The sequence below is a fragment of the Siniperca chuatsi genome, linkage group LG22, assembly GCF_020085105.1.
Source record: "Siniperca chuatsi isolate FFG_IHB_CAS linkage group LG22, ASM2008510v1, whole genome shotgun sequence".
Classification (NCBI taxonomy): domain Eukaryota; kingdom Metazoa; phylum Chordata; class Actinopteri; order Centrarchiformes; family Sinipercidae; genus Siniperca; species Siniperca chuatsi.
The window spans coordinates 12,889,805-12,908,160 of NC_058063.1; the positions used below are offsets into that span (position 1 = coordinate 12,889,805).

At 38.0% G+C, this 18,356-nt stretch overlaps 2 protein-coding genes across 4 annotated transcripts; both read left to right on the forward strand.

Moving 5' to 3' along the window:
- Positions 1 to 300: 300 nt before the first annotated feature.
- Positions 301 to 6,438, forward strand: tp53 (tumor protein p53). The gene is made up of 10 exons (XM_044183744.1): positions 301 to 434; positions 529 to 613; positions 764 to 952; positions 2,143 to 2,317; positions 2,453 to 2,565; positions 3,025 to 3,134; positions 3,357 to 3,481; positions 3,561 to 3,652; positions 3,742 to 3,812; positions 4,716 to 6,438. The coding sequence occupies exons 1-10, from the start codon at positions 346 to 348 to the stop codon at positions 4,810 to 4,812; spliced, it is 1,146 nt and encodes a 381-aa protein (XP_044039679.1). The 5' UTR covers positions 301 to 345; the 3' UTR covers positions 4,813 to 6,438.
- Positions 6,439 to 6,620: 182 nt separating this feature from the next.
- On the forward strand, positions 6,621 to 18,277 carry LOC122870057 (receptor-type tyrosine-protein phosphatase eta-like). Of its 3 annotated transcripts, XM_044183738.1 has the most exons (12): positions 6,621 to 6,733; positions 6,814 to 6,923; positions 8,107 to 8,195; positions 8,782 to 9,355; positions 10,095 to 10,343; positions 11,058 to 11,318; positions 11,644 to 11,776; positions 13,663 to 13,799; positions 13,937 to 14,194; positions 14,982 to 15,242; positions 17,153 to 17,250; positions 17,491 to 18,277. In XM_044183738.1, exons 2-12 carry the CDS (start codon positions 6,878 to 6,880, stop codon positions 17,563 to 17,565), a joined length of 2,181 nt encoding a protein of 726 aa, XP_044039673.1. In that variant the 5' UTR covers positions 6,621 to 6,733; positions 6,814 to 6,877; the 3' UTR covers positions 17,566 to 18,277. The 3 variants fall into 3 exon arrangements, with proteins under 3 accessions (XP_044039673.1, XP_044039675.1, XP_044039674.1); XM_044183740.1 differs by lacking the exon at positions 10,095 to 10,343; XM_044183739.1 differs by having other exon boundaries at positions 6,667 to 6,923; positions 13,666 to 13,799.
- Positions 18,278 to 18,356: the final 79 nt, after the last annotated feature.

Consider the following 18,356-nt stretch of genomic DNA (forward strand, 5'->3'; position numbering starts at 1 on the left):
GTTGTAAAACTAACATCTTTGGATGTTTTACTGTGACAAACAAAGATTCACTTTGAGTTCTTGGAAATTGTGATGGTTTGCACTATTTGCTGTTATTTTGTAGACTAAAACAATTAATCTATGAATCAAAACAATTGACAGATTAATTGACGATGATAATGATTGTTCCCCTAATTGTTAGACATGCACTTTTCGATTAGTGTGGGGGAACTAGTCAAAAGAGTTTGATAGAGATTGAGTTACCTCTTCAGTTGAACATAAATTCTTACTTCCTGTTGATCCCCACAGCACTCCTGTGCCTTGGCTCTCCCTCGTTTTCTCTCAGCCGGGAAAGGAGGGAAATTAATGATGGAAGAGCAAAGTTTGGACAATCTTCCCTTGACCCAGAACCTGCCGCTGAGCCAGGACTCCTTTATACAGCTGTGGGACAGTGTGTAAGTTACGTTTTGATAGTAGATACCATTTTTGAAATGTCAGTTTACTTCAGGAAAAACAAGTTAACTAGTTTGTGTATGTTTGTTTTTGCAGTGTAACTCCCTCCATCTCCACCATTCCAACGGTGACTTATGTGTCTAATGAAACATGGAGGCCGGACAGTAATATGGATATGCTGGTAAGTATGCCTACCCTTGCCCAAAAACAACGAATTGTTGCAGAAGAAAGTTTTCTGTTAGATATTTGTCAATATTCATATGATGGTAGCTTCAATCTGAACTTAATCATTTATAGAGGCTGATTCTTGTTCATTTCTCTCCTTTTAAAGCTCATTAATGATCAAGCGCTGACCGAGGGGTTTGATGAGAATCTGTTTGAGCTGCCCCCAGAGATGTCCACTAAAGATGTTGTTACTCCCCCGTCCTCCACCGTCCCGGTTACAACTGACTATCCGGGGGAATATGGCTTCCAGCTTCGCTTTCAGAAGTCTGGCACGGCCAAGTCCGTCACCTCCACTGTAAGTAATCCCAGGCCTAAGCCCTCAAAATTTTGAGATTCTACATATTTATTGTTTTCTCATATTCTTAAACGGGTAAATGTGTTGCAGATAATTTCAAAAGATAAATGTGCCAGATAACTTTTCTTATTTCTGTTCTGATCAATATGAGACAAAGTACTACCAACCTCAGCAACAGAAGTCTGTACTTACCGCACATAGTGTATAATTTTAATAGAATTACACAATTTAAATGCTAGACCAAATGTTAAAATTCAACGGGACTTGCAACAGATTATCTTTCAACCAAACATGACAAGGAGCAGAAGTTTTCTGTTTGAGCGCCAGAGAACAAAAGGGATTTCAACAGTTGCTCATTTTCGAGGCAGCATTCACTGTTCAACTGAGTGTCTTCGATCTACGGTGTAATTTTTCCTGTTGCGTATTGTTTTAAGTCACTGAATTCAACTTAACACAGAATTTCCCAAATTAGAGGTTTGGAAATTGAAATGGTTTACTATAGTAAAGTCACTCACTGGTTTCTGAAGTTTTTATCACCCACAAAATTAAAGTTTTTGAACAAACACGATCTTACCTTGGCAATGCGTTAAAAATCCATTATTTCTCTCATGGTGGCATTCATGTGGAATCTTATTCATTGTGTCGATTCGCTAAATTTTAAGGTCTGGAGTCAGTCACTCCGTTTGAAGAGCCAATGGCATTAATGTTTCCACGGTGACTCACCCAGCAGCGTGCTGCAGTTGGCCAGTTTAGTTGAGGTTAGGGTGGTCTTCCCCGAATCTCCCGCCCCCTGCCACTTGTGCGCTGGTCTGTGGGAGAGGTGCAGTCCGGGTGTAAAGCACAGCTCTGACATGACGGGACATGTTCCTGCGCTGTCTTCCTCCAGCACAGAAAGGGTTAAAAACGGATGAAAGCAAGGTAAAGATTGTCATTTAATTTGATAAATCTGACCTTACTTATTTGGCGAACTTAACATGTAGTTTGTTTTTGGTCCTTTTAGAGAAGCGAGTAGTTGAACTTTTACTATTTTATGTGCCTTTTTTTAAGAATAGTGTTGGAATTTTAGTCTTTTATAATAGTGTGCTTGTTTTTGTTTTCTGAGACAGATCTCAGACCAGTGTTTGGCATTTGCTGCTCCATAAGTGCGCAGATAATAAAGTGCATGGTTTTCTCCCTGTGCTTTCTCTCAGTATTCGGAGCTTCTCAACAAGCTATATTGCCAGCTGGCAAAGACCAGCCCGGTTGAAGTGCTTGTGAGCAAGGAGCCTCCTGCGTGTGCCATCCTCAGGGCCACAGCGGTTTATAAGAAGACTGAGCACGTAGCCGATGTGGTCCGCAGATGTCCCCATCACCAGAATGAGGACGGTGAGGAAAATGTTCCAGTGAGAAATTGTCTTGTATGTACGGTGGAAGACTGTTTGTCTTTGCTAGAAGAATCTGATTGTGAACATAATAGAGCTGAGGTGATTTTTAAGTTTTTCTCATCGGTTTTCAATTCAGCCGCGGAGCATCGCAGCCATCTGATCAGAGTGGAGGGAAGCCAGAGAGCGCAGTATTTTGAAGATCTGCACACAAAGAGGCAAAGTGTAACTGTCCCGTACGAGCCTCCACAGGTACAACTGCCCCACTTGATCTGTCTGAGGGGGAACATGTCTACCCTTTCTACAGCAGTTATTTTTACCCATTCACATATCCTAATGTGTGACCTTCAAGCATTTTCTATGTGAGTATATAAACAAACAATGGTGTCTGTCACTTTGATATCACATTTTTAGCCTGAAAATTCAATGTACATAAAGTGCAGTAATTGTGGAAACCATCCAGGAATGTGTCTCCCAAAATTGAAAAGCTGCATTTTGGACACCCAGAAGAGTCAATGAGGCGTTAAAAAAAAAAAAAAAAAAAAAAAAACATTTGTAGTGGTACATGTACGAATTAACACGACTGTGATCCTTGGCACATTTCACTGAAGTGGCTCTTGTGATTACAAGAAAACATAAGTACCTTTTCCCCCTAATTGCATACACTTCAACAAGCAGTGAATAAAAATTGCTATGCTTTTCCTGTTTTAGTTGGGCTCAGAGATGACAACCATCCTGCTGAGCTTTATGTGCAACAGTTCCTGCATGGGGGGCATGAACCGCAGACCCATCCTCACCATCCTGACCCTTGAGACTCCAGAGTAAGTTTTGCTTCTCTTTTTACAGATGTGATGGGGCGGTGGGAGTGTTGATAGAGGACAAGTGGTGACATGGTGTAACTGGATATCTTGCTTAACATTTTTATGTGTATTTATTGCTAAGGATGTCCCAGTTAAGTTGTGCATTGCTATTCCTATTAGATCTTGATTTCTTTGTGCAGCCTAGGAAAGCATTTTAACCTATACTGTTCATCTTCTTCCTAGGGGACTTGTTTTGGGCCGGAGGTGCTTCGAGGTGCGTGTCTGCGCATGTCCAGGCAGGGACCGCAAGACGGAGGAGGCAAATAGTGCAAAGATGCAGAACGGCACCAAGCAGACTAAAAAGCGGAGTGTGTTTTTGTTGTTACATTAGATTTCAGTTTCTGTCCCTGCTTGCTGTTCCCTTGCTAACCTCACTTGTTTCTTTAGAAAGCAACCCAGCTCCTGACATGACTTCTGCAAAGAAGCCGAAGTCGGCCTCCAGTGCAGAGGAGGAGGACAAGGATGTGTATGTTCTGCATGTAAGTAAAGATACATACTGTTATAAAGCTGGACGTATTTACAAAACTTCTATGCTCTTTGTTTAATTTCCCTCTGATCTCTCCTGCAGGTTCGTGGTCGTGAGCGGTTTGAAATGTTGAAAAAGATAAATGATGGTCTGGAGTTGCTGGACAAAGAAAGGTAAGAAGTGCATCCTTTAATTTTGCATCAAAACCACCGTAATCGCTTTCATTGGACTAAACTTCTAACTTAACTCTTAAGAATATCTCAACATGGCCCACACGTGTAGGCTGGTATTCTTTCATTAGCTTGGCTGCAGTTGAGTTTAAACCTGCTTTGTCGTGAACATGTCTTGTGGTCTCTCACTGGATTTAAACTCCTTCTGTGCCTTGTAGAGATCACCTGCCACTAGAGGTCACTGTGTTTAGTGTTAAACTTGCTGCACACACAGGTCAGCTGAGGTTAAGGAAACATTTCTATTACATACTGTATATCACTGGGGTATCTCAGAACATTAATTTATTTCACTATGTGTGGTGTAATGTAGACTGTTATAACATAAGTGATTGTTTAGGTTATGTAATGGTATGTTGTATGAGTAATTTTTTGTATTGGATTTTGTAAAGATTTTCAACATTTTTACAGTATTTTCTCATGGACAACAAAACTAGATTATATATATATATATATATATATATATATATATATATATATATATATATTATTCCATTATTGTCTAAGTGTACACTTGAATCCAGATGCAGTTTAAACGACTGTAAACACTATCTATTGCCGCAAAGTAGTGCATTGCAGTGTATGTGCATTCCAACATTTTATCAGGTACTTAAGCAAAAAAACTATTTCAAGTAAAAAAAAAAAAATATATATATATATATTAAGACTAGGTCATTTGCACACTGAAAAGAGGATCCCCCCCCAAAAAGATTTGAGTAAAGCTTTTCTTAAATATCATCAACTTTGGTTGCCTTCTAATTTTCAGTGCTGTCATTAAAACTATTTTAAATACACCAAATATGTCGCGTCTGCCTTAATCACTGGATCTGTCCTCTTTTCTCTCCACAGCAAAACAAAGACCAAGCTTACTGTTAAACAGGAGGTTCCACTGCCTTCAAATGGAAAGAGGCTCTTGCAAAGAGGAGAGAGGAGTGACAGCGACTAGGAACCTTGTTGCTTTGATCATGAGAACAAACTGCATCTCTTTCTCCCTCCAAGCCAGTGGGTTTATTTCAGGTTTTTATTCGTCATTGGAACCCCAAATCACCTCCTGCCTCAGTACGCCAGAACTTTATCCAATAACTGTACTGCATAACCGTTTACTGTACTCCAAGTACTGTACAGTGTCTTGCTGTTTTTGAGATATGCAAATGAATAAAGTTTGAAAAGATAATCCAGTGGAGAGCAGTTGATACTGTAAGCAGGTCTGCCTCCTCCTCAATGCCCTCATTGCATTTCAAGGTTGTGTGAAATGGCTTCGAGATCTTTAACTTTCTGTGCATTTGCATGAAACAGGCTATGGGGGGGGACTTAAAAGTGTGAGGGACTGTATCAGTGTTAATCTTGGCAAGGATTTCGTTTGAGTTTTAATGATTCCTTTTTTAAAATTGATGTCATTTATATTGTGTCATTTATATATGCATTAGTTATAGTCAATGAAAATGGAAGAGATTCATTCTTGGTCTTTGAATGACATGTTTTTTTTTTTTTAATGTATGACTTGTCAAAATAGTAATTATGATCTTAATTGGGTTAAGAAGAACTCGAGAAGCAAAGTCTGATCAAATTTTTTGTCACAATTAAGACAGATATGTGATCGCAAAGGATCATAATCTTTATACGAGTCACTGCCATTCGTTTGAAAAAGTGCCAAGTCAGGTTTGTAAAACTTGAAGGGATGTTTACCTCCATTAATGTTGCTGTATTTCTTAACCATAGCCCATGCAAACATTTACATCCTGTCAAACTGAACTTTTGGGTGTCTGAGGAACTTCCATCAGTCCAGCTCTTATTAGATGTGCTATTCAAGGGCTTTTTTTTTTTTTTTAATTAGTTTATCTAGGTTTGATATCTTCTCTTTTTTTATCACGAACAGCTGTAAATACATTTTAGCTCAGTTTAGTTCCATGGATCTGTATGTTGTCTCTTCCTCTTAAATGGTGATGATTGTGCTCGCAGGGAACATTGACAACAGTCATGATTTCTGTGAAAAATAACAGATTTGGTAGATGAGGGGCTGGCTGGCTCACCCCAAAAGCTAATCACCTTTTAGTATTTGTAACTTTTATATACAGCAGAAATTGTTGGTGGGGGGGAAACATAGGAAAGAGAAATGTTGACATAAAAGCAAAGGAACAGTACACACAGGGACACTGTATAACAAGGACAACACCTAAAAGAATGATTAGGATGGTTGATACGGCGCAAGCCACTTTGTTCAGATATCAAACTGAAGTGATCAAATGTCATCCGTTTGGATGTCCCACTGTGATTTGAGTTTGTTTCCATTTTTGACCATGCAATTTATTACTGAATCAGCACTTCCGTTTGATGCGACCAATCTGTCAGTCAATAAAACCACTTTGTTTTTACACTGCCAAAAAAAAGTATACATAAAGGCATTTCTTTGTTATATTTCTTTATCTTTATAGATTATTTTGGGAACTTAGTTTTTTATAAGAGGTTTATCTTTCTATATTTTTCATCGTTATTTTTTCATGGCTTTTCTTTTGTACTAATTAGCATTTTGTTACTCAAAGCTTTAAGCCAAAAATAAATGCCTAACATAAAACAGTGTTTTTGTGTTCTGTTATGACATGCATTTGTTGTCTTCTGTCTTTGCATCTTTCCTTCCTGACAGTTATTTCATGCTAGTACTTTGCATGTTTGGAAGATTAATGCAAAACCGGGAACGTCTAAATGTATTCATCTGGGCTGAGTAGAATGGAGCCTTGTGTTGCCAGTCAAATGTGGTGTTTATTACCTGTTGATCTTCCATGTTGGTTGGTACAGGTGTATTGCATGGACATCTTTCCCGTACAGAGATCGTGTCGTTCTTCAGGTCATAGGATACATCTGTAGCCTGGGTGGGTAGTTAGTTCAACTCACTTTAGGTTGACTGTATTAGTTTGGTTCCTACTTATTTTTTTTAATTTATATTCTACAGTAGCGGTCCTCTGGGTACATTTTCAAGAAGCTTCCCTGAATCTAGGATCCACAGGAATCTCAACATGGCAAAGTCTCTCAAGGATAAAGTCTATGTTTTGATTTGTTGGGGTGAGTCTTATTTTCTCCACGGTATTCATCTGTAACCTAGGCAGCATTTTAAAAGACAAAGCAATCGAGTTTAAGCTGCAGCTGATGATTGTTATCATTATCAACTTATCTGCCAATTATTTTTTGCATTAATTGTTTAGCTAATATCAGAGTAGCAATACATTTCTATCCAAACACTATTCAATTCACAGTGATCAAACAGACATTTTTCAGAGTTAAAAGGCCCTTACTAAAAAATTTAAAGGTAAGTAAATTTGGCAAGTCATAGAGGTGGAACATCATAAATAATAACTACTTATACATTTTCACTACATTGAGCCCTTTGCTGCAAAATCCTCTTCAGCCTAGACTGAGAAATGTCCATAAGGGTGTGGCCTGATGATCTTGGGCTCCATTATAATGAAGGCTGCTTTCAGTCAAACTTTACTTTGTTTTAAATGTTATCCCTTAATTAATTATTTATATATATATATATATATATATATATATATATATATATATATATATATATATATATATATATATATATACTAAACAACTGTTCTCTGAAGTTACTACTGTTGAGATTATAGAGGTACAGTATATTCTGTAACAGCATACATCTGTTCAGATGTTGATTAGATAAAAGTAGAGAAAATAAGTAATATGGCTTGCCAGTTTTAGATTCTTAAACTAAAAACTTTGGTATTCTGTGTAGAGAATTGGTTGATCGAAAATGAATCTGCAATTATTTTATAATCTATAAATCGTTAGTCAATTTTTAAAGCAAAAATACAAAACACTCTCCCGCCTCTCAGATGTGAGGATTAGTTGTTTTTCATTTCTATATCATAATGAATTTTGATTTTGGTCAGTTGGTTGGACAAAAGAAGCAATTTAAAGATGTCTCCTGGGGCGCTCAGAAATTGTAATGACATTTTCCCCACAAAAATATGTTGTAGACCTACACAATCAAGACAATAATTGGCAGATTAATGAAAGTAATAGCTTGTCCAGCCCTAGTTAACTAGTAATGCACTGATCTGACTTCACTTCCGATATCAATTCTGGGAAGGGAATCTTCTGATACACTACTGATTCAATACCAGTGCTTAATAAGGTTAGTATCGGCCCAGATCCCTACTTGAAACCTGTGTCGACAAACATCTGATCTCTTTTCTCCCGGCTGTATGTTTCTCCTCAGCTCTGATGTTGATGTACAGCGCTGCAGAGCGAGAGTACTTCTGGCAGTCGAGCAGACTCTCCTGGACGGGGGCCAGGAACCACTGCCAGGTACATGAACCTCAGTTTTATGTGGAAAAAAAGAAGCTGAACCGTGAGGACGGACTGTGTGAAAATACTGAAGAGGCTGTGGTTTTTAATTACTTAGGTGTGTGTTTGAAGCAGCATTTAATTATACAGCTGTCAAATTAAAACTAGCATTGCGTTCAGAGCTAGTAATTAGCAAATTTGCTTCCATGTTGTGTTCACAGTGCAGAGTTTGAATTTAATTATCAACGGCTCGTCATTTATTTACAATTATGTTAAAATCCCAAGTGCTGATAGTCATTGTAAGTTGTAACAAGTACAGTAGACCCTCATCAACACTGACTGACAGACTTAATTGTATTTTTGCTTAACAACTCCCTGTAACCATGGCCTCATAATCAACACTGACAAAACACAAACATTACGAGCATCTAGAATTTAATTCTAATAACGGTTTCTATTTTGGATTCATTTGGATTTTACATTTCATCCCAGCCTATACATTTAGTAAATGTACCAACATTGTGAAAGAAAACCATCTTAATACCACAGCTCGGCACAAAGCAGATCTACTGTAAAAGACTGACTGTAGCCTTTCACGTCCTGTCAGGTCTGTTTCAAAGAACTGGTGACACTGACTCCTGAAAACATCCAAACCATCACCTGCAAACTCACCTCTGGGACTCTCTACTGGGTCGGCCTCCGCAAGAACTTCTCCTCGACCAGCAACTCCACCAGTATGTCCTGGTCCCGCTGGGCCAACGGGGATCCCCTCGCCTTCCAGAACTGGTACCCTGGCTGGCCTGTGTTCAAATCCTCCTTCCCGAAAAGAGACTGCTGCAGCTGCTCCTGCACCTGCCCAACCAAGACAACCTCAACAATGACAAGCACCACCGGCTTCACAGAATTTATGACCCCAAACGTGACAGGCTTTAGTGGACTCACTGAAGACCCAACTGGAGCCACGGAGAACGTAAACAGCTTCACCGACGCCACAGACCGAAACGTGCCCGTGACCACGCTGCTGCCAGTAGAAGCAGCATGTGTGCGATCGCCTATGCTGCTGCCGGATGTCCCCGACACTGATAAGAACTACATTGAAGACTCTTGTGTGGCCATGCTCAGCTTTGGGGCTTGGGTTGAAAAGAACTGCTCGGAGCTTCTGCCTTTTATATGCTATGAAGGTAAGACTAATTTAAACTTTATTTCTATTAATTGCCCCCAGTTTAATGTATGTTGTAAACTTTTAGTTACAAAAATAATTGATTTATTTTCATTATTTGGTCTAGATATAAACATCTTCTAGTGTGTTAGTCTCTGTAATGTAAGAATAAGATTTATATTAATATACATTTTTTTTAAAGTGATAGGACATATGTCATCCTCCATATGTCAAGAGATACAAAATCAAAACAGATGATGGCACCCGCACATGAATCTGAACCTCCATTCCAACCCACACCTACCCCAAAAAACCCCCCAGAAGCAACAATATAAAACACAAGGCAGCCACAGAGTCTGAGACAAATGAAGCCTTAAGAAAGATCGTATGCCATTTAAAAGATACAAGCACGGACTAAAATGAACCTCAACGTCTAACATTGCTTCATTGAAAGAATTAATAGCTTTTCAAAAACTACAACATTTTTCATCCTGCTAAAAAATGCATTAATGTTTCTTCTTTGCTTTTACATCTGGGACAATATGGGGAATTATCATGTGAGATCTTATGCATCCTTACTGGATTTGTCCAAACAAATGTAAAAATGAGAGGATAACATATGCAGTGATTTATAGTCTAATATACACACTTTTTTCAGTATTTTACACCCCATTTTTGCACCTTTTTCTGTGTATTTTTGCCTCCCTGGATATCTCAGGTTCTTTGCCAATCAACAGTCTTTATCTCACTTCCAACCACAGATCGTTTCATTGGCCAAGTCAACGTGGCCAACGTGACTAACGAGAGCGCCGTCCTAACATGGCTACCCGGGCCTGGTAACATCAGCCATTACCGTTTAGAGGTCAAAGACGGCAAAAACCTGTCGGAAAATTTGACTGATTTGACCTATGACCTTGTCGACCTGACAGCAGGCACCAAATACTTTGTCCAGGTGTTCCCCGTTAAGTGTGACAGAAACCTCAACCCGCAGGAGGTGGCCTTCTACACCAGTGAGTTGGCCTCATTCTGAAACATCGACTACATTAAGATAATACTGTTATTTAGATTTATTTACACCTTTTAGCTTCAACGAACAGATCTGCTGTATTCCATGCAACCACAGATGAGAAGCGCAGGGGTCATAGTCACAGTGCTTTAATAATATCCCTGGAACAAAATGAACAACTGTTTCTTTCCTTTGTTGCTAACATGCACATTGCTAGTGAAGAAATTAAGCATTTTAAAGAAAAAAGTTTATTTAAAAATTGTATTAAAATCGCATATGTTTTTGTAGAATAACATACAACTGAGTAAAACTCTTAAAGGTTTTTTTTTCGAAGGATTGGTCAGACGCAGGTTAAATCCTTGTGTCTGATTGGCTATTGCTGCTCGTGTGTGATTAATAATGTCTAATAATCACTTGAAAGCTTCTCTTAAAGGTTACTCTCACACTTTGATTAAAAGTCAAGAGGGTCATATTAAAGGCTCGTCTTATTCAGTTTTTACAGATTTTCAACAGACCATAGTCAACAAGCATAGTCTCTAAATGAGTTAAATAATAAGTTAAGCAACAGCTTTTCCAGTTTTCATAATCCAATTGTCATGCAGATTATTTTTAAATTACCACCCTTGTTTTTACGATTTAAAATATACACTGATGCACAGATTAGTAATAATGCAAACACTTTGCTTGTAACCCTGATTATATCTTGTCTTTTTTTCAGCACCTAACAAAGTCGAAAACCTCAAAGTCACCAAGGTGACAGAAACCTCTGTTTCCTTGAGCTGGAACAAAGCAGCTGGGAACGTGGATTTCTATCTCATTCAGGTCAAGGATGAGCAGATTCAGAATAATACAGAAAGTAAGACAGAGGGCATAGACGTCAACAATTTGATACCTGGAAGCCTTTACACATTCACCGTAAAGTCAGGCGTTCAGGACAAGTCCAGATGGAGTGAAGAATCCAACATCACGAAATACACCAGTGAGTTTATATCACACAAACCTTTACACAAATAAAAGGATTATAATGCCTGATGGGACTGATGTAGCTAAGTAAGCTGCATGTTACACCTTAGAGAATTTTAACAGGAAGTACACTGTGTGGTTGAGACCAGTGAATGCACATCAAAAGCTTGCTCAGGTTTAAATGAGGTTTAGAGGTTATTTCTTGCTCACATAATATGAAATTCAAATCAGCGGAGGCAAATTAGAGCCACATCTGACACCTGTGAGATTGTATTGGGGTCATCTGTAAACAGAGTGATGTGGCGCCTGTTTCATATTTATCTGTCTGTTCTCTCTTTCAGAGCCTGCGAAAGTGTCCAACCTGATGGTGTCTAACAATACCAACGACTCGCTGCAGCTTAGCTGGATGCAACCCGTTGGAAAGGTCACGGGTTTCAGGGTGGTGGTTAGGAAAGCAAGGAACGCAAGTAATGAGTATGTATTTGTAGATAGATTTATATTGATAATAATTAATTTACTTATTTAAATTCAGGTATATTTATAGGGATGTTTATTTTTAGCCGTACTACCGGCCAGGTTCTAGGGATGGCAATGTCGGCCTGTCGGTCGGTCCACCACTTTGGTCAAGAATGAAATATCTCCAGAGGATGAATCCTTTGGTGAGCCCCTGACTTTTCCTGTAGCGCCATGAGGCTAACATTTTTAGTGAAATATCTCGACAACTATCAGATGGATTGCCATGTCATTTGGTACAGACGTTCATGTCCTGCAGGGTGAATTGTAATAACTTTGGTGATCCCTTAACTTTTCATCTAGTGCCATCATCAGGTCAAAATTTCTCCAATACTTTGGTTTATGACTAAATACCTGCAAAACTACTGACATTCCCATCAGCCTTATCAAATGTTAGCATGCTAACAAGCTAAACTAAGATTGATGAACATGGTAAGCTTTATACATGTTAAACATCAGCATGTTAGCATTTAGCTCAAATCATCGCTGTTCCGAAGTGCAGCCTCACAGAGCAGCTAGCATGGCTGAAGACTCTTAGTCTTGTTCTTCTATGTTGCTACATACAAAATAATTTGAAAATTTGAAAGATTTCACTGTTACACAGGAATAGAAATACATCCAAATACAACATAGTTTTATTCTAAAACATCACCAAAGCAAACAAACCTTTTAGAATAGTTGAGTTAATGTAAAGCTCTGGAAAGCTGAGCGCAAATGGAGAAAAAGTAATCTTCAGATTCACTACAACATCTTCGAAGAGAGGCTTCGTATTTACAATTCTGAAATAAATAAGGATAGACAAAATTTAATTTGATCTAACTTTTAAATCAAATTTTATTCTGTCTTAATTGATTTTATTCTGTTCTTTTATTGCTTGTTGTTTTTTAATGTTAGTGTAAAGCACTTTGAATTGCCTCTGTGTTTGATATGTGTCATATAAATAAAGCTGCTTTACCTTGAAATGCAACTAATTTGCTCATTTGATCCAAATTAATCTCACGTACAGACACTCTTTTCACTCACAGGAAGTGAAGTGTCCTGTATAAACCTATGAAAGAACTTTAAACTATCTCCTGAGCAACAATGAATGAGCGCTGCATTCAGGTTCAGTGGGACTCACAAATGCTAGATATTTTTTGTTACTTGTCCGTTTGTTGTTTTTTGATTAACCACCACAGACTGTCCAGTTGGTAAATGTAATTGTGAATTTGACGTACAGTCCCCTTTCTGCCCTAATGTCTGACTTCAGCAGGCCTCACAATTTGGGTCCTATTTTTGTAGTTTGGACCATTATTTCTATTGGTTATGATGACATTGCACTTACTGTTGCTGAGATTTGGGAACACTGCAACACTAAAAAAAAATCCTTCAGAGCAAGAAACACAAACACTCAGACAGGCTGTAAACAACCATTTAACTATTATCTAAACCTCTTTATTTGGAGGTAAAACTGAAAGTGAGCACATGTGAAATGTTGGTAGCAAGCCCTCATTGCACAGAGAAATGCCTACAGTAGGTTAAAGTTGAACCAGGGAGTCGTTATGTAAACTGTGATGGATAATTTTACCTTTTACCTTTTGTTTTCTTTTTCAAATAAGTCTGTCTAACCTGGGGTTTGTTTAAAACCTGTATCGTTATCTGACTGCTCGTGTTTCCTACCCTGTCTGACTTTTGAATTATCTGAATTTTAGCAATGTGCTGCATAGGGATAGAAATGCTGTCCCAAACTACGCAAAATAAGATCCAAGTTGTGTTTTCTTTCAATTTCTGACAGCGTGTCCATTTTGGAGATGCACAGTTTCCTCTGCCCACAGCAGTTTGAATCAAGTAACTGTTTCTCTTCCCAGCAGCATATTCTTGAAGGTGAATGAAACAAAAGTGACAGTAACAGGGCTGCCGATGGGCACCGAGATAACACTCAGTGTGACAGCACTGACCAATTGCACTGAGGAGGGAGACAACGTGACCGTCGTCAGCTACACCGGTAACTCTGGGCTAATAGTTTGGCAGTTGACTGCTAGTTGTTGGTCGGTAGAGAAATCCATGATTCACAGAAACAGAACAAAAACTCTGTTCTTCTGTGTTGAATGTCACTAATCTGACTTTATACCTCCTACATAGCTCCTGGACCAATTTCAAACCTGAATTTGTTCACAACACATGACTCCCTCAATGCCACCTGGATGTCTCCTGAGAGTGATTATTCGTTTTTCACTGTCAAGCTCCAGCTAGATGGCACAGATGTAAAAACAATATCCAACGTAACAGAACCTGAGATGCGCTTTGACAGTCTAAAGAGTGCAGCCAATTACACAGTGATCGTCTACAAGGTTAGCGGACATCTCAAGGGCCCGCCAGTGGAAAGCTCAAACTTCACCTGTGAGTCACTTTGGCCCCTGTTGTATTTTCCCCATTTGTGTGTTACAATTATAATATTTAAGATTTGGTTGATTTGGTGACACATTTGATTTAATACTACAGCAAATGCTTCTTGAGCAGCTACTTTGTCAGAATACAACAGGAGAGCAGCTGGTGTATCTGTTTACAGTGCAGCCAAACAAACCCATGCTGTTTTAACAATGAAGTCAGTCAGTAATCTGCCTTTTTCCATCATGCCATGATCAAGCACAGCAGGACACAGTGAGCTGACAAAAAAATTACTGTTGTCTTGTTTTGTATATTGAATTTTTGAGGAACAATGTCAGCACTGTGACAAATATATTGCGTTTCTTGTGACTGCTTCACAATGAAAGCCACCTTGTGTTTAGCCAGTTTTAATTTGAAGCAGTAGGAAATGTTAGCATTAGCAGTAACTTAATACAGCTCTGATACTGCGTTACGAAAGTGAACAGTGAGGCTGATATCAGTGAGATAAAATGAAAAAGAATAACGCTGGATTACATGCTGCATAGTTTCCAGTGAATCCCTCGTGCGTGTGAGGGCAATTTGAACCCTGCAGGGAATGGCGGCCTCCGCCACTAACAATGAAGACTACTATATAATGAGTTTATTTCAGAATGTAAATACATTGAATGGCTTAGTTGGAATAGTTCCACAAATAGAGTTTGATTTCATGAAAATCTTACTGATTACAATTTATGATGAAAATGCTTTGACTGAAAGATACTCTGATGCCTCATTTTCTCTCTCTTCCCTTTTATTTCAGTGCCGTTACCGCCTACTTTAGGCAAAGTCACTTCTTCCGGTAATCAAATCATGATAGAGTGGAATCCCCCTGTCAACACGTCAACAGTCAACTACTCTGTCAAAATCAGCTCCAGCTTCTGGGGCCACAACTTGTCTGATACTGTGAACAATACCAACCATACATTTTCTGGCTTGAAGTCAGGGACCAAGTACTACTATGAAGTGCGAACATTGGCGGGTGTATGGTCAAGTACCCCACTAGCTGGGAATCAGTGTACAGGTGAGACTCTCAAACAATAAGCAAAAAAAGATGATAAGAATTGGGTGGTTATTCATTGAAAAGGTTCCATTTTGGCAGCAAAATCTCAAATCTAGGGTTTTGGAGCTTCCTTTAAAATCAGCACCTGCTTGCAACAATATTGTTACTAGAGCATGACCTGATTCTTGAAACTGACTCTGATATTCAGCCGATTTTTGTTTTTGAACAGAAACGCACGACACAAACATTTCTGAGATCCCTTAAACTTGGTTATAAAAGGATGTGACCAAGATATTTGTACTGAGACATTTTACAGTTGAAAATAAGACTTAAAAATGGTCACACCGTTTCAAAACTACCTCAAACATAGATATATAATATATACAACCCAATACTACTACTAACAGGTCCATTTCGTACTCCGACTTTTTACAAAGAGCTGTAAACATTAACTTACACAGACTGACAGGTAGTTCATTCATTGGACAGTTTTCTGTCATCCTGCATTATCAGTGCACCATGCACGTACATGACGAAATCAAATTCCAATGACGCTGTGCTGTACTGTACGTTATGTCTTTATTTGTCCTCTCTAGTGGTGACACAGGGCTCACGAAGAAATGACTGATTATGAGCATTATTAGTCAAGACCTTAACCGGACCTCATGTAATGAATAATGACAAACAGATAGAAACAGGACAAAAAAAGGGGGTATCTTGTACCGTAATATTACAAGGGCAGGCGTGTGTTCGCTACACAAGCTCAACACGCCTCTGTTTTAACTCCTTTTCACTTTCTGATGTATCAGGACATACTGTATATATATATATATATATATATATATATATACTGTGTATGCTGTTTATACAGATTTTGTTTTTAACATCACTTCCTTGAGAGATGGATTTAGTAGTCACCTTTTGAATTCCTGCTAAAATCTACTGTCATTAAACCAGGGTATTTGCAGGTCTTGAAAAACATCTTAAAAAGCAGCTTCAGTTCCTTCAAAAGGCAGTAACACTAGTATTTTTGTACGTTTGTGGGTTGGGTTTTTTTTAAGTGGTTGCGGGCTGTCAGGAGATGTTCTACATCTATAAACTACAAGTGACTCTGGTGCAACAGTGAATTGTGCTGCAGGAGACTGTTCAGTCCTTTTTTGTGGAGTTTCAGTCGGCACCATCAGACCTGCAGCAAACAGCAGCTACTGTAGGAAGCTCATCGACTCAAGTGTCAATTTTAACAAAAACTTTTTAAAAATTAATTAATTGATTATTTTTGGATTGGTTAATCCATCCATTTTTTTGGGCCACTTATCTGGGTCTAGGTCAAGTTAATTGATTAATTATATTACTAGGAATTAATATTATATAAATCTGGGAAGCACTGACCAAAATGTGATATAAATGTCAATAAATTAATGTACTTAATAAATAATTGTAGGCCTTATTGTCGCTACTGGTTCTCTGTCATTCTTTGACTGTGAATACATTATTAAACTGCATTGTATGTGGTATTAATTAAAGGTTACATTTAATTTGATGGAGAGTGGACTGAAAACCTCCTTTACAGAGTTTGATTGACAGCTTTCACACCAGCCTAAATGAACCAAATCAAACAGATCATGCATGAAAGCTCCCTAACAAATCAATCAAAATATGTTTATGTTGTGGAAAATGTCCGGCAGTAATGTAAATGATATTTGTAGTCAATGGGCTAAAAATGCCAAATAAATTAAAGGAAGTTCTTTGGAAGTCCATATACTGTGTACATAAATGGTAACTTAAGTGAGAAAACAAACAGAATTATTTGTTGACATCGTCTGACCACAAAGGACATTATTTATTCCCCCACATGCAAATTTTACAGCATGACTGAGAGTGTGCTTCCTTGTTCTAGCGTCCTCTTTACACAATCTCTGTTTGTTCCCCAGATGCAGTGAAAAGGGACATCAGTCTGTCTATGTTGTGCTCTTCAGCAGAACCTCTCCTCTGTGATCACAACTCCACTAAGGAAAGTGTATTTGTTCAGGTATGTCAGTCACCACATGGACGAAACGAATACAGGGTTTGGGAGGTAAACCTACTAAGCAAAAGGTGATATTTTTATTCTGCAAAATAGACTCAAATAAATAGAACATGTGCAGTAGATAGTTGGAGTATGTGTGGTAAGGAATGGCTCAGTTTTGTGCTTTACAAATAAAGTTGGTTTAAAACTGTATGTCCATTAACAGCTTTCTTTATTTTCATGTGTTTGTGTGTTTTGTTGCAGTTGCATGCATATTTCAACAAGCTGTTGGGGGACAATATTTTCTGGGAACTCACGAAGCAGGACACTGAAAACTAAGGAACATAAAAGATGTTTTTTTGTTTTTCTTTTAATTGGTGTTGGTGAAGGTATTTTAGAGTGTTTTCTGTCTTGTGTTTTTTTTCTTTTTTTTTGGGAAATGTGTTAATGTTAAGCCACTGTGTGTGATACTTAGTCAAAACAGGTTATAATTTTTTTTTGTGATTTTAAATCTAGTTACAATTCTTAAAATGTGCATTGACTGTCTTTTATATTCAGAATTTTAATTAACAGAAATTTCATTTCCACCAGGAAAAGGGAGAAAAAAAAAGATGAAAGTCACGATAAACAAAGATAGTCGTAGATCAAAAAAGTTTACTCAGTAATTCCAAATTATGAGATACAAAAATTATGAGATAATAAATACAAAATTTTGCTTACTATGAGCATTTTAGTTTCTATTATGCTTTTTATCTGTTTTTTTCCTGGTGAAAATGTGCTTCCAAATGTGTGTCTGATGTTAATAAAGAAAACAACAATATGTTTTGATTATCTGGCAAAGTGGGAGATCATTTCTTCAGTGGAAATTAAAGTTTTGTTCCAGTGTTCAATAAAGTTTTCCAGCTGACTACACATCACAGACCTCATTGAATAGAATATACAATATTATTACACTAATAACAAGGTTTGTTAAGGTGGACTCCAACTTTACTGCTTCCTCCAAGCACTTGTAAATAAGACAATAGTTTAATAATATGGTTAAATAAATAATAGTACTGCACACTCCTCCCTTTTCTTCCTTTTTCTTTAAACTTTATTAATTAATTATCCTAACAGATAAAAGTAGCAGG

Excerpts from the sequence above, each read along its gene's own strand:
- tp53 (XM_044183744.1), top strand. The coding sequence starts at position 346 with ATGATGGAAGAGCAAAGTTTGGACAATCTTCCCTTGACCCAGAACCTG. Across the intron at positions 435-528 it reads ATACAGCTGTGGGACAGTGT|TGTAACTCCCTCCATCTCCA; the intron begins GTAAGTTACGTT and ends TTGTTTTTGCAG. Across the intron at positions 953-2,142 it reads CCAAGTCCGTCACCTCCACT|TATTCGGAGCTTCTCAACAA; the intron begins GTAAGTAATCCC and ends GCTTTCTCTCAG.
- LOC122870057 (XM_044183738.1), top strand. The coding sequence starts at position 6,878 with ATGGCAAAGTCTCTCAAGGATAAAGTCTATGTTTTGATTTGTTGGG. Across the intron at positions 6,924-8,106 it reads CTATGTTTTGATTTGTTGGG|CTCTGATGTTGATGTACAGC; the intron begins GTGAGTCTTATT and ends GTTTCTCCTCAG. Across the intron at positions 17,251-17,490 it reads AGGAAAGTGTATTTGTTCAG|TTGCATGCATATTTCAACAA; the intron begins GTATGTCAGTCA and ends GTTTTGTTGCAG.